Below are 13,451 nucleotides of genomic sequence, written 5' to 3' on the forward strand. Positions count from 1 at the left end.
GGTATCTACATCATGTCTGCAGGGATATACACAGTTATTTTTGAGTGGCGGGTTTATGTGTGATTTTCATTTTCTTGTATATACTTTTATTTTAAAATTTCCTGAAACAGAATGCATCATTTTACAATAAAACAATCTTTCTAAAAGGTAAGATGATATCAAAATCACTAACATTACTTTTTCAGTAAGATACAAAACTGACAAAGTTAAATCAATAGATAAACATGATTTATTACATTGTCTATAAAAGTAGTTTCAATACAAGTCGAGTTTAGAATACATTTGGGCTGTTTATGACTCAGTCTTGGCAAACGCTGACTATTTCTTCAGTGTTTGGTTCCCACCTGCCCTCTCCACACTTGATTTGTAAATATACAGAATCGCCTCTACAAAAGCCCTGATGCTTTGGCTGTCAGTGTCAGTCTTTGAGCACCTAGGAGCACAGTGATATCACTCACATCTCTCTTAGGCTAAAGACATTGTGCACAATTCAAAACCCAATTGTTTTCAAAATCAAAACACAATATGGCTAATATTTCCCTAGAATCATTTTGTATTCAAAAAGAACTCAGTTGTGCACAGCCAATTTAGCTGTTAAAATACATTTTAAGAAAAATAAATATTCTGCACAATGTATTTACAAGGATCAATTGTTTTGCCAACTCCCACCCCCAATTACTATAAAATTGGGAAACTATAATTTGACAATTAGGAAGCATATTCCTGACAGTGTCAGCTGAGCATAGTTTGATTCTGAACATCCAAAATCTTAACTATATAAATATGAAAAATTGCAATTTCAATATTCTTAAAAGAAAAAACTTTTAAAAGGAGGAAAATAAAAATGATTTTGCTTAGGTTCCCTGACTCTATTCAAAGATCAAAATACATAATACATTACCTGCTACAGCTGTGGAGGGACAATTTCTCATATTTTTTCCCGCAAACACAGGCCTCACAAGATGGGTCACCCAACCCAGTTATTACTTGTAATCACAATATTTACTACCAGCTATTGCACCAAAAAGCACAACGTACGACCTTTTACGGAGAGCAATGGGGACAGAATGTGAGGGCTGCGTTTAATATTTGAAGAGATCAATGAAGTGTTGAGGAGACACAGGCATGAAGCAGCTATCCGGGTCAGTTGCAGTGCAGGGGTGGCCTGAATCCTGCAGTGGGAGAGGATGGGAGAGGAGGTTATGTCAATAGATCACTCACCACCACTGTCAGCAATGTTTCTGGAGACAATATCCCCATCTCAGTCATCAGTTGTTTAAATGGAAGCTGGACCCCATCTCAAAGGTATGTGAAAAGTAGCTTTGATTAGAATTACTAAGTCAAAGGCAGCAACAGTAGTTTTTCAATGGAGAAATTTCCTTTAGGAATTTCTGCTCAAATATATTAAGAAACAGGTGATCTCCAGGAGGACATTCTTGAAAACAGCACAATATCCTCAGTTTAAAGGGAGGTGACTGCTAATCATTGCATCCTGTGGCACCAGAATCCATGAAAAGAATAAAACCATTGTTTTTTTTTTCTGCCCTTCTAGTTTGCCACCATTTCTTTCCATTAGAATATACTCTGACATTCTGTTCTTTTTATTCCAGCCTTCTGTTCCCATACTCCCTCAACCCTTTTACTTTGTTATTCTTATTTCCCTCTCCCCATCATTATGTCTTAAACTACTGCCTGATTGTACACTGCCACCATTCTAGAAGCAGTGCACAAGCTCAACAGGCTAGGAGAAGACTGCATAGTTCTCTGCTGGGTATGGAAACCAATCCAAGAGTGGTGGAGTGAAAACCTCAACCATACTTAGAAGCTACTGGATCACCCAGGGTGCAGGAGTGAGATGAACACAGCAAGGAATGAACATTCGCTCTGACAAGCAGAGGTACAAGGGAGCTGGAAGCTCTTTCTCAACTAACGATCCAGAATTATAGTTAATAGGAAAAGTGAGAAAAAAATTCAAGTTTTGTTGGAGAAAATTGACTAAGAAAACAAGGAGCCTAAAGAATACAGGCAAATGGGAAGTGGAAGCTATGTTAGAGAAGTAAATGGTTCTCTTTCAAGGTGGTCACATACTGACATTACCAGTCCTAAGACACTGGTTTATCTGAATGAAAAAACTATTAACAAATCTACATTTCCCCCCTAAGGCTTAGCCTTTATCCCTCAAGTACTAAATACAAAACATTTCATTAAAATAATTTGGTTCTTGCTTAAACAAGCAACAGCATCACAATTTTATTTCACTTTGGTTACAGTTTTTTTTTTTTTAAATTAATCTTTGCTCACATACAAATGCTTTCTTTAAGTGATAATTCTGAGATTCAGAGCTTAAATCAGCATGAGCTGTAATTTAAGTTTAACTAATTTACTATGTAATGGTAAAGGTCATGCATGTGAAAGACAACTCATTGTTCCAAACAGCATGTGGTAAAATAGGGAAGTACCTTGAATAACAAAGCAAGATGGTAGTCCTTTGAGATCATGAAGAAAGAATCAGGAAGGAATGCAGTAAAAGGGAGGGGGAAAAAAAGAAAAGGAATAAGATTAGAAAGAGCCAGACTGTATTTAGGCATTTAGGTTTGATGCACGTTATTTATGAAAATAAGAAAACATAAGGTAACTGAATTTGGGCAATACAGAATATTATTAAAAGCATATAAGACATCATAAAATATCCCAAAGGCCCATACAACTTGAAGACACTGCCTTAATAGTGATAAATATTTCCACTTCTTTATAAATCTCTCAGATTAGTTACTAATGAGGCTGCAGTGCTAACAAATTTCAAAATTGCTCACTGAAAAATACATAAAGCAATGCTCATATTTCCAAGTGTAGTTTATACTGGAACAATCATAGATTTTTTTAAAACCATTTATTTCTTCTTTAATGTTCTGAGGGTCTTCTCTGTGCTACCTAATGTGTATTAGCTAGATTCCATGTATACCAAGAAGTCATGCAGACAACTTTCATTTTCTTTGATGTTTTTGCGTCTACTTTTTCATTGTTTCTGAATACAAGATTAGCATTAATCTGCTGCTTTCAAGATACAGCCCATACGCTATATTCCACCATCAACCTGTCAGTATATCCATCAAGCTGTTCCTTCAAAATGTATCCAGAACCCAACCCATTTCTCACTGCTTCCCCTGTTGCACTCCCTGGACCATTTCCTTTGTTTGTCTTTACAGTGGTTTCCTAACTAGTCTCCCCACATCTGTCCATGTTTTTTTGTAGGGAGTAAGCAGCCAGAGTTTTCTACCCTTCTCTGCCTCACTACCCTCCTGACACCTGGCCTTTTGCTTTTCCTCAAACTTACCAATCAGGCTTCTTCTTCAAAAACTTTGTACTTGCTGTCCCCACTGCTTGAATATTATTCTTCCTTGAGACACCTGCACAGCTCACTTAACAAATACTGGTTGCCTGAACAACTACCCCATCCTCATGTTAACTCTTTGAGAGCAAGACCGTGAACTTTGTTCAGGTGCTTATGAGGAGCTCAGTGAGTATTCAATAAAAAATTACAGAATGTATAAGCCATACCTTGGAATAAAGAACTTAAATTTGTGAATATGATGCAACATATATGGCTCTGACACAACACACACAACTTTCTCTTTGTAATCTTTTATCTCAATAAGAAAGCTCCTTAGCCCTTGATTTGGCTTTAGAAGACAATGAAAATCAGCTGCAATTTTTAAAGTTTCATGGCTTCTATTAATATGTAAATTAGTTAAATGGTTTTTCCTCCCCAGACAGACATTAGTTTTAGAGATTAAAGAAAGATATGTATGGGAAAGTAGTAACTATTTAGTAGAGGGTAAAGTAATCAGGAAGAGTAATTTTTAAAATAATTTGCAGTATAATCTATTTACAGTTTATTTCCCTAGTAAACCAGAAGGCAAATGATGGACAGAAGGCTGTAGAAAAAGGGAGTGTCTAAGTCCCACTCTAGAGAGTTCTAAATGCTCCAATTCCATCAGAATCCTAAAGATGCCATCTGCCTTGAAGTTGGTTGTTAAAGCCCTATCTTGGTGCTTTTCTGCTTTAGATGTGTGTCTTCTCAAAACATCTAGGGCAATTCTATTTTGGGCACTAAAAACAATAGTCACACAAGACAAAACAAAAGCAAACTATTGCTGCTGCTGCTGCTCAAATGGGCACAAAAAGACTATGTTGTCAATAGTATCAGGTCCAGTTTAGGTGTGGTAAAATCAGGCCCATCATAGTCCAAGTGCATTTTCCTCTTGCTTCTTTTTCATTAAAGAAGGGTAGCATACAGCTACTACCCTTCAGTCAACTTCATTGTTTACGGAAGGGCTGCAGGGACGTGAATGGCCCACAAACTGTGTCTGCAGGTACATCTTTGTCCTCATTCTCTCATGTCCGGTCACTCAATTCTAGTTGGAGGTATTCTAGTTAGGGGACTGCTTTAGTCCATGTCAGTTCTGCAGCTGGACCTTATACCATCCATATTTTCTTGGGAATTGTAAGGGTAGTTGCTCCTTAAGGCAACTTTGGTGAGGCCTTAGTGCAAACTTAGAATTTCAATGGTAGGTTTATTTAGCAGGAAAGATGAATTTTGGTTCCTCAGCTGGGTTGACTCCAAACTATCTTCTTTGTAAATAAAAAAAAAAAGTCCGTAATGTAGTCTCACATCCTCTCTTTTAGTTCACACTGGTACATTTATCCAACTTTTTACAATTAATTTGTAAAATATTTTCTTTCCAGGTAATTAGAAATAGTAAGAGCCATTCATTAAAATTTAGGTTTACCAAGTAATTCATATATAGGTATTGCTGAAACAGCTTTCTGTTTATATTCAAATGAAATGTCCACTAAATGAAGGACATCTATGTATTTTCCCAAGATAATTTTAATATAGATACAAAATTGTTGGGATATGAAATATGGCAGGGAAAAGCACTGCTATCTACCTGGCCCACAGTGCAGTATCTTGCATGAAGTAGACACTCAACTTTTATTTTCTGAGTGAATGAGAAAGTGAATGAATAAATACACAGTTCACCATTGTATCAACATAGATACTCTGTTTAATTAGCACCACTCTATCACCTCAGTGTGACTGGATGAATTTCTAGGTGTTGGCCAGAAGCCCAACTCTGCTGATAGATATAGAGAAAATTCTATTTAAATATGTTAAGTGAAAAATCCAGTGTAATTATTTTTTTTAAGTCTTTGTCCATTTAACAACTTATTTAATAGTTGTCTGTGGTATGGTATTAAAGTTACTATTTGTGAACATTAGATATTCTTAACAAAATTTGGTTTCTTCAAGGTGTTCTGGTTTTAATTTTTCTTATAGAATACCACCTGTGGGGCCTGAAGGCTGCTGTTTTGAGGGTGGTTGCTGAGACATTGCCCCTGAAATGTGCATTTTGGAAGTAGGAATTAGTTTGTCAGCATAGGTAAAGTCGAAACAGTAAATGTGTAGCCAGAGGCAGGATGGTCTCCACAGCAAGACCTTGGGGATATTTGGAAGGGGAAGGGAAAAAGGAAAACAGCTGAAAAGAGGAGCGAGCAGTCTGGGTCTCTGGAGTGTTACAAGGCATTAGGAGGGCTGGGAGCAGTTCTGGACTTACAGAAAAAACTGAACATTTCGTACTACTAATTTAGCTCATTCTCAAAGGTAGTTACTCCTCAGATTCTATCAAGCTTGATGACAAAACATTTCCCTGCTTCCCTTTTATTAGCACTCATGCTTGTTTAATAAAGTGATATCAAAGGAATGGTGGTGAAGTCCAAATAATTTTAACCATGATTACAAATCTGAATGCAAATGCCAAAGATACTTTTTATTTTTTGAGAAATACATTATGATTAAAAAGAACAAAATTTCAGTATTTGGATTTAAAATTTCAGATTATCATGAAAAAAATTTAGTCTGGGTGAGGAAGAAGCAGAAGGAAGTAAAACATGCTATTTTTTTTATATGGGGAAATCAAAAGATAATGTATCACACAGAAACTCTGATCTTAGGTAAATACACACTAAATATGTTTTTTAAAAACCTTTTATAATGGAAAATTTTAAAAGTACAATGAAAGAGAGACTAGGATAGCAAACCTGCATGCACCGATTACCTAGTTTTAACAATAACCAGTACTCTGCCATTCTTATCTATCTCCACCCTCTTTTGTTGTTGTTTCTTCTCGTTTTTACTGTGCGCTATGGGTTTAACAGAATTGTGTATTATATATTAATAGCCAAACACTACTACAGTGCACATACTAAATGCTTAATGCTTATAGGTTAAAACGGATACATGTAAGGTAGTAAGAACATTCAGGAAGTACTGTTAAACCACTAAGCAGGCAGCTGAATGCAATGGATGGAGCAGGTAACCTGAGCTATAGAAGTTTAGACAGATCCTTGAGCCCAGTGTGCACATCATCCTTATTCAATAAATTCACTGACAGGGAGATCACTCATGGAAAACCAAAATGGTGTGTAAAAAAAGGGAAAGTGGGCACAAATTAGACCCTTGAAGTGTGAAGCACCGTATTAGGAGATGTTGATAGGAGGCATAGATACTTTAGAGGGGACTGATGGTTTGAGCCAGAATTGGTAAAATGTTACAGAATGTAATTCAGACTAGAAAAGTAAAACAAAAGGGTTGGGGGACAACAGGACTTCTGGGGTCTTAAAGGCACTGACCCCCAAGAAGGGGAAGAAGGCACATGAAAATCAGTGCAGGACAGCTAGAGCCCAAGGTGGAACCACAGCAGCAGGGAGGGGGCTGGGACCAAGGCCAGGGGAGAAAGACCTGGACTAGCTCTATGTGGGTCAAGAACAGCAGGTGTCAAGGGCAACTAAAAGCATTCTGGTATTGAAGTAATGCCTAGAGGAGGGCTTTATGATGGTGCCTTCCTGCCAGACTTGGAAATGAAGCTAGCTGCAGGACATCATTAATCTAAATCAAATTAAAATCCCATATTCAATAATAGCTTCCATTCACCTTAATTTTGTTCTTAATACTTTAATTTTATATTAACTGCCTGAGGGTCTGACAAGGGAAGAACTGGTATTTCCATGCCTTTGTCAAAATGGATGACCAAAGGACTGAAAATGGTCACTGGAAGCCAGGTATAGTGGAAACAGTAAGACAAAGCAGCTTCAAAAGCAAGAGCTGGGGCATAAGCAAGAGGAACCAGAAGGCAGAGTGGTGCCAGTAAAAAAGACAGTAGCCCTTTTTCTGCCAATACAGTATGTATCCGAGCATGTGAGTGGCTGTCACTACTTATTTAAAGAAACTTTATGAAAGAAAGGATTCATTTGGGGGGTGGGGGGCATGGTAAATGGAAAAAGCAGGCTTATGTGGCTAAGCAAATCTGTTATCCTAGGTAACTTATTTAATTTCTCTGGAACTCATTTGCCTCATCTCTAAAACAGGAACAATACAGTGGTGAGAAACAGCATTAACGCGTGGAGTACTTGGTACATGGTAAATATTCACTAAATTATTATCTTAACAAACTTCTAGAATAGCAAACTATCAGAGCACATAGCTATTGGTTTTAATAAGTTCCCAACACTCAGACCAGATCCTCATAATCCGAAAAGGCAGTGTTTACAACTTCAATTTTTCATCTTTTCTTTCTTAGTAGTATGGTGCAGTAAGAAAGTAAACATTGTGCATTGTGCAAGGAAGCCCGACTCTATTCTAATTCTTTCACAGTGGAGAAAATAAGGAAAGGCAGAGCAGTGGTTAAACTGCATAGTCTGCAGCTTTTTCCTGTTACTTGTATAGTTCTCTCTTTAGCATTTAGCACACTGTCTGAAAGAAAACAGTTGCTCAATCAAAGTATATGAAATGAATGAGTTATTGGCATTTTCCAGTGAGACTATTTAGGATGCTAGGTTTTGATTCTGTAAGCAGCATCCTTATTTTTGTTTGGTAGGCCTGCCTTTAGCTATTTCCTGGGACTAGGAACCATCTACAAATGCTACAAACAGATCTGGAATACCTTCCCATATAAACTTCTTAATATATAGATGAAGAAACAGAAGCTAAGATGAGTTAAGTAACTGCTGACTAATCCCAGCAAATAAGGTCTGCTGGCTTTTTCTCTAATATTCTTTCTGCTATCCTATCACTTTGACTTAAAGTAGTTTTCTGTCTTTTCCTTGTTCAAGAGATCTGGGGCTGACTGGTTAATGTTAGATACATTGAAATAGCTCACCAGCAAGGCCAAGACTTCCAGACTTTCGATCTGGTAGTTACTGTCTTGTCTTCTGGCTACAACTATTTTGTTTGTTTTTATTTATTTTTTATTTTTTTAACATGATCATTCTGTTCTACATATATAATCAATAATTCACAATATCATCACATAGTTGCATATTCATCATCATGATCATTTCTTAGAACATTTGTATCAATTCAGAAAAAGAAATAAAAAGACAACAGAAAAAGAAATAAAATGACAACAGAAAAAAAATTAAAAAATTATACATACCATACCCCTTACCCTTCCCTTTCACTGATCACTAGCATTTCAATCTAAATTTATTTTAACATTTTTCCCCCTAATATTTATTTTTATTCCATATGTTCTACTCATCTGTTGACAAGGTAGATGAAAGGAGCATCAGACACAAGGTTTTCACAATCACACAGACACATTGTGAAAGCTGTATCATTATACAATCATCATCAAGAAACATGGTTACTGGAACACAGCTCTACATTTTTAGGCAGTTCCTCCAGCCTCTCCACTACATCTTAACTAACAAAGTGGTATCTATTTAATGCTTAAGAATAACCTCCATGATAACCTCTCGACTCTGTTTAGACTCTCTCAGCCACTGACACTTTGTCTCATTTCACTCTTCCCCCTTTTGGTCGAGAAGGTTTTCTCAATCCCTTGTTGCTGAGTCCCAGCTCGTTCTAGGATTTCTGTCCCACGTTGCCAGGAAGGTCCACACCCCTGGGAGTCATGTCCCACGTAGACAGGGGAAGGGTGGTGAGTTTGCTTGTTGTGCTGGCTGGAGAAAGACGCCACATCTGAGTAACAAAAGAGGTTCTCTTGGGGGTGACTCTTAGGCCTAATTTTAAGTAGGCTTGACCTACTTAAAATTTCATACGAACAAACCCAAAGAATGGGGGCTCAGCCTATAGCTTTGGTTGTCCACATAGCTTGTGAGAATATCAAGAATTCAACTTGGGGAGGTTGAATTTCCCCCCGCTCTCACCATTACCCAATGGGGACTTTGCAAATACTTTTTTATTCACTGATCAGATCACTCTGGGATTTATCGGGGCATCACTCTGGACAAACCAACAATATCTCATGTCCTACTCAAGGTTCCATGTACTTATGGTGTTCAATTAAGCTACCTACATAAGTTATATTAGGAAATGCCCTAGTCAAAATATAAATTTTGCGGCTACAACTATCTTGACAACTTTGGTCCTGATACCTTCCACAGGACATAGCAGTGTTATCTAGTACTCACTTCAGGTAACTGTACACTGAGACAAAAAAATGACAGGCAGAACTCCACAAAATTATTATAAAGACAATGTTTTTAAATAGAAATATTTTTCTTCCTTTCACTTTCAAAACTGTCTGATAAAGGCAGGTAGAAAATTAAAAACAAAAACAAAAACACTCCAATATAGTTAAGCTGGAACAGATGGAAAACCAGCTTGAGAGCAGATGAAAAGGCTTCATGGCAACTGCTTGTCAGAGAACTCCAAATTTATATACTGTGAAAAATGATAAAATACCTGCTACAAAACAAATGGATGAACAACCATGTTGCCAGCTCCTGATTTAGTCCAAGTGCCTTAGTAATACTTTATATTTACCAAACCCCCAGAGCCTCCCTTTAAAAATAGGTTTGATATTACTTTTAGTTTCTCAACAAAAAATACTGGGAAGTTAAAGAAAATGAATAAAAATAGTAGATACCATTTTATGAATACCAACCATGTATGTGCTTGGGTATAGTAGTATTTAATTCTCCTACCTAATCTACATGGCAAGTTATATTACCAAAACTGAGACTATGTGAAAATGTAGAGCTGTGTTCCAGTAGCCAGTTTCTTGAAGATGATTGTATAATGATATAGCTTTCACCATGTGACTGTGTGATTGTGAAAACCTTGGCATCTGATGCTTCTTTTATCTACCTTATGGAAAGATGAGTAAAACATATGGATTAAAAATAAATATATAATAGGGGGAACAAATGTCAAAATAAATTTAGTAGATTGAAATACTAGTGATCAATGAACAGGAGGGGCAAGGGGTATGGAATGTATGAACTTTTTTTCTGTTTTTATTTCTTTTTCTGAATTGATGCAAATGTTCTAAGAAATGATGATACCGATGAATATACAACTATGTGATAAAAAAAGAATGTTCATATTGTATGTTGATTGGTTTTATTAATAAAAAACTAAAAAAAAAAAAACAAAAAAATGAGGCTACAGGATTGACAATTTGGACATGGTCACACAATAGTAATTTTGTTAGAGCCAGGAAACAGATCCAGGGATGTCTGTCTTCAAAATCTGTGCATTTCCCACAATACTAAGCTGCCTCTTCATATGCTAAGTTGGGCAAAACCTGGTGGAGTAAATTTAGGAGGCAAAGTAGAAAGTATCTGGCTTTAGAAGTTAAATTAAGAAATTCCAGAGAAATGATTTTCTTTTATACTTTCACACATAGATACAGAAATAACAAAGTTGATAGTAACCAATATCTTTTAGAATGACTTATGGCAGAAAAAGCTGCAATGAGGTGAAAATTTTACCCCAAATGAACTGAGGCCAATCCTTAATGCCTGACACGATGGTGAAATGTGATATCAAACAAACTTCTAATAATAATAAAAAAGATAGTGAGTATTTCAGAACCGAAAATACAAGCAGACTTCTATTTAGAAAAGACTAGATCTGACATGCTTGAGTGAATGAGGAATGTTCACTAAATAAAAGAATTTGTAGGCAAATTCTCTTGGAAAGGCAAAAATTATCTCTCAATGTTTTAAAAATTGGAATTTCCCTATTTCAAGATTCTTCAACAGTATATTCTTACATTGCTTAACAATATAGAAATTAAAAAGAGAATTGTTTCTTTTTTAATTACTTGACAGACAGTAAAATTAAATATTGCTCTTAGAAAAATATTGAGTATCACATGCAAGACTGAAAAGACTTCTATTCCATGAATAGTATTTTCCTTTACCATATAGCCCACATAAAGATATCATTGCTTCTAATATTTTTATAATATAAAACAGTCTAAGGAGAAACAAGAAAACACTAGAAGTACTAGCTCAAACTAAAAAGTCATTGTTTCTTATCTACTCTTACTATAGCACCTGAGTATATAACTTGATGTGTTTTCAGTCAGTATCATGCTTTTTAGAGAAGCACAGGATATTAATCCTAGAAGGAATCACAAAGAAAGGTTAGTCCAGAGCTCTTTAGGGTCAAGTATGAAAGCCAGGGTGAGAACCCAAGACTCCTAAAACTTCGTCATATTTTTTTTTCTATCCACTAGCATCTGCATGTGTTTGTTTGTTTTTTTTCTACACACATCTTACCTACCATACTGTTTTCCTGTGCTCTCTAACTAGGGAGAGGAGAACAAAATAGGGCTCTCTTCTGTAGATCTGTAATCTACAGATTATTTATTAATTCATGAGATATTTACTTAATCCCCAATAGTATGTGCCTAGACAGACGTTTACTAAGTATCTATTAGTATGTGCCAGCCTGGCACCAAGATGAGAATAAATTTGAATATAAAATGTTTCCTGCTCTGGATGGACAATGTTCTACAAGACAATTATACTACTGGCAAAAAGCATACAACATATCTCCCATCTTTTTAATTTCAAGAAACAGGAGTTTCACCAAAATACAAAATAAATTATAAATAACAAAACCTCATAAGTTATTCATCCATGGGGGCTTCAGTAATTATTCAAGATGCTACTTACCTTGGATATAGTAAATAAAGCTTTATTAAAATAATATTTTAAAAAACAATTTTTTTTACCTCTGCTCAACCATGGGTTGTAACTTAAAAAAAGGATGCCACGTAATTATTATACATGTAATTTAAAATGAAAAAAAAACCAAACAAAAATAGTTGTCTCTTTTTCAACAATCTAGAGCTTGCTATGATCCATCTTATAACAAATTATAGTTAAATAGAGCAAAAGAAATAAAGCAGGTTATGGTGTTTATCAAACAGAAACTTTATTTCCCCTTACACCAAATAAGGTGAGAGGCAGAGACATTCACATTTAGAGTAACAGTCACTGAGTCTCAGTTAGGTCTGTATACCTGACTTGAAGGTAATACTCTCCCTTAAAGAATGGCAAGGAACTCAGCAGGATCAGGACAGGGATCAGCTCAGGATATCAATCACTCCACAGGCAAGGTTTTTATTGTTTAAACTCTGCCCTCCCCCCGCCCCATCACCACCCCAGTGAAATCTCATGGGAAACCACAGAAATGCACTCCATAGTGAAACAATATTAACATGTTAAGAAAATAAAATTTTACTAAAGAAGTGGTATACAGAAGTCTTTCCCTGACTATGGAAAATACATTTTTTTATCTGAGATACAGTGTGGATAATAAAAAGTAAAGTGAATGCTAGGAAAGTAACAGGATGAAGGATTCCTCACTTATTCTTTAGATCCTGAAATTGCTGAAGATAATGTTTCTAAATTTAAGTCACTAAAGGATTAGCCTTGCAGATAAGTAATATAGTCTTAAATTTTGATCAAATAAATGAGAAAACTCCATATTTATTTTAAAGTCTGGGGCTGTAGAATTTAATATCAGTGGATTAATTTCTTTATTGACCTCTATATTATAAAAATGTGACTTTGAGAAAAGACGCTCTGAGAACTAGTAAAGTGCCATGTGAAGACATTGGTGGGTGATTATCTCTAAGAACAACTAAATGAAGACTCTGATTATTAGAGCTTTAGGCTTAAGGCTAAGTTTAGGGGAAAAATTAAGGAGAATTCTTTCTTTAGGTTTATAAAAGAGGGAGGGGAAAGTCTTAAATTTCTTTATCCTCAGACTACAGATTGGCAGGAACATTCCAGAGTAAATGAACAAACGCTGCCTTTGGAACACAATTCCTGTCTAGGACTTGAAAAATCAGAGTGGGAGCCAGAAAGTTTTCTCACCCTCACTTGCTCTCTGGGATAAACCTTAATATTATATATTAATGTTTATATAAAGAAGAAACAGAATTAACTAAGGGAGAAAAAAGGTGACAAAACAATCAGGTTTTCAACATTGCTGATACAAACCACAAGTTGTTCATTTTTCTTGTTCCCATGCCTCAAGACCTGTGAAATTTACAGCTCATTAGGTTTCTTATCCCAAACAGTATTTCCTACTTTTTAATTTTACCATTACAGTTAAAATATAC

At 35.9% G+C, this 13,451-nt stretch overlaps 1 protein-coding gene across 8 annotated transcripts in view; it reads right to left on the reverse strand.

Moving 5' to 3' along the window:
* Positions 1-211: 211 nt before the first annotated feature.
* FBXO25 (F-box protein 25) overlaps positions 212-13,451 on the reverse strand; it is an 80,150-nt gene continuing 66,910 nt past the window's right edge. For 5 of the 8 annotated variants that reach the window (XM_077153023.1, XM_077153028.1, XM_077153027.1 and 2 more), the window contains 2 exons: positions 2,460-2,486; positions 212-1,172 (listed from right to left, as the gene is read on the reverse strand). In XM_077153023.1, coding sequence (XP_077009138.1) covers positions 1,083-1,172; positions 2,460-2,486 — 117 coding nt within the window. In that variant the 3' untranslated portion in view covers positions 212-1,082. Of the gene's footprint in view, positions 1,173-2,459; positions 2,487-10,455; positions 13,369-13,451 lie in introns of those variants that run through there. The other 3 variants (XM_077153025.1, XM_077153030.1, XM_077153024.1) reach the window with 2 other exon arrangements.

The sequence above is a fragment of the Tamandua tetradactyla genome, chromosome 3, assembly GCF_023851605.1.
Source record: "Tamandua tetradactyla isolate mTamTet1 chromosome 3, mTamTet1.pri, whole genome shotgun sequence".
Taxonomy (NCBI): Eukaryota; Metazoa; Chordata; class Mammalia; order Pilosa; family Myrmecophagidae; genus Tamandua; species Tamandua tetradactyla.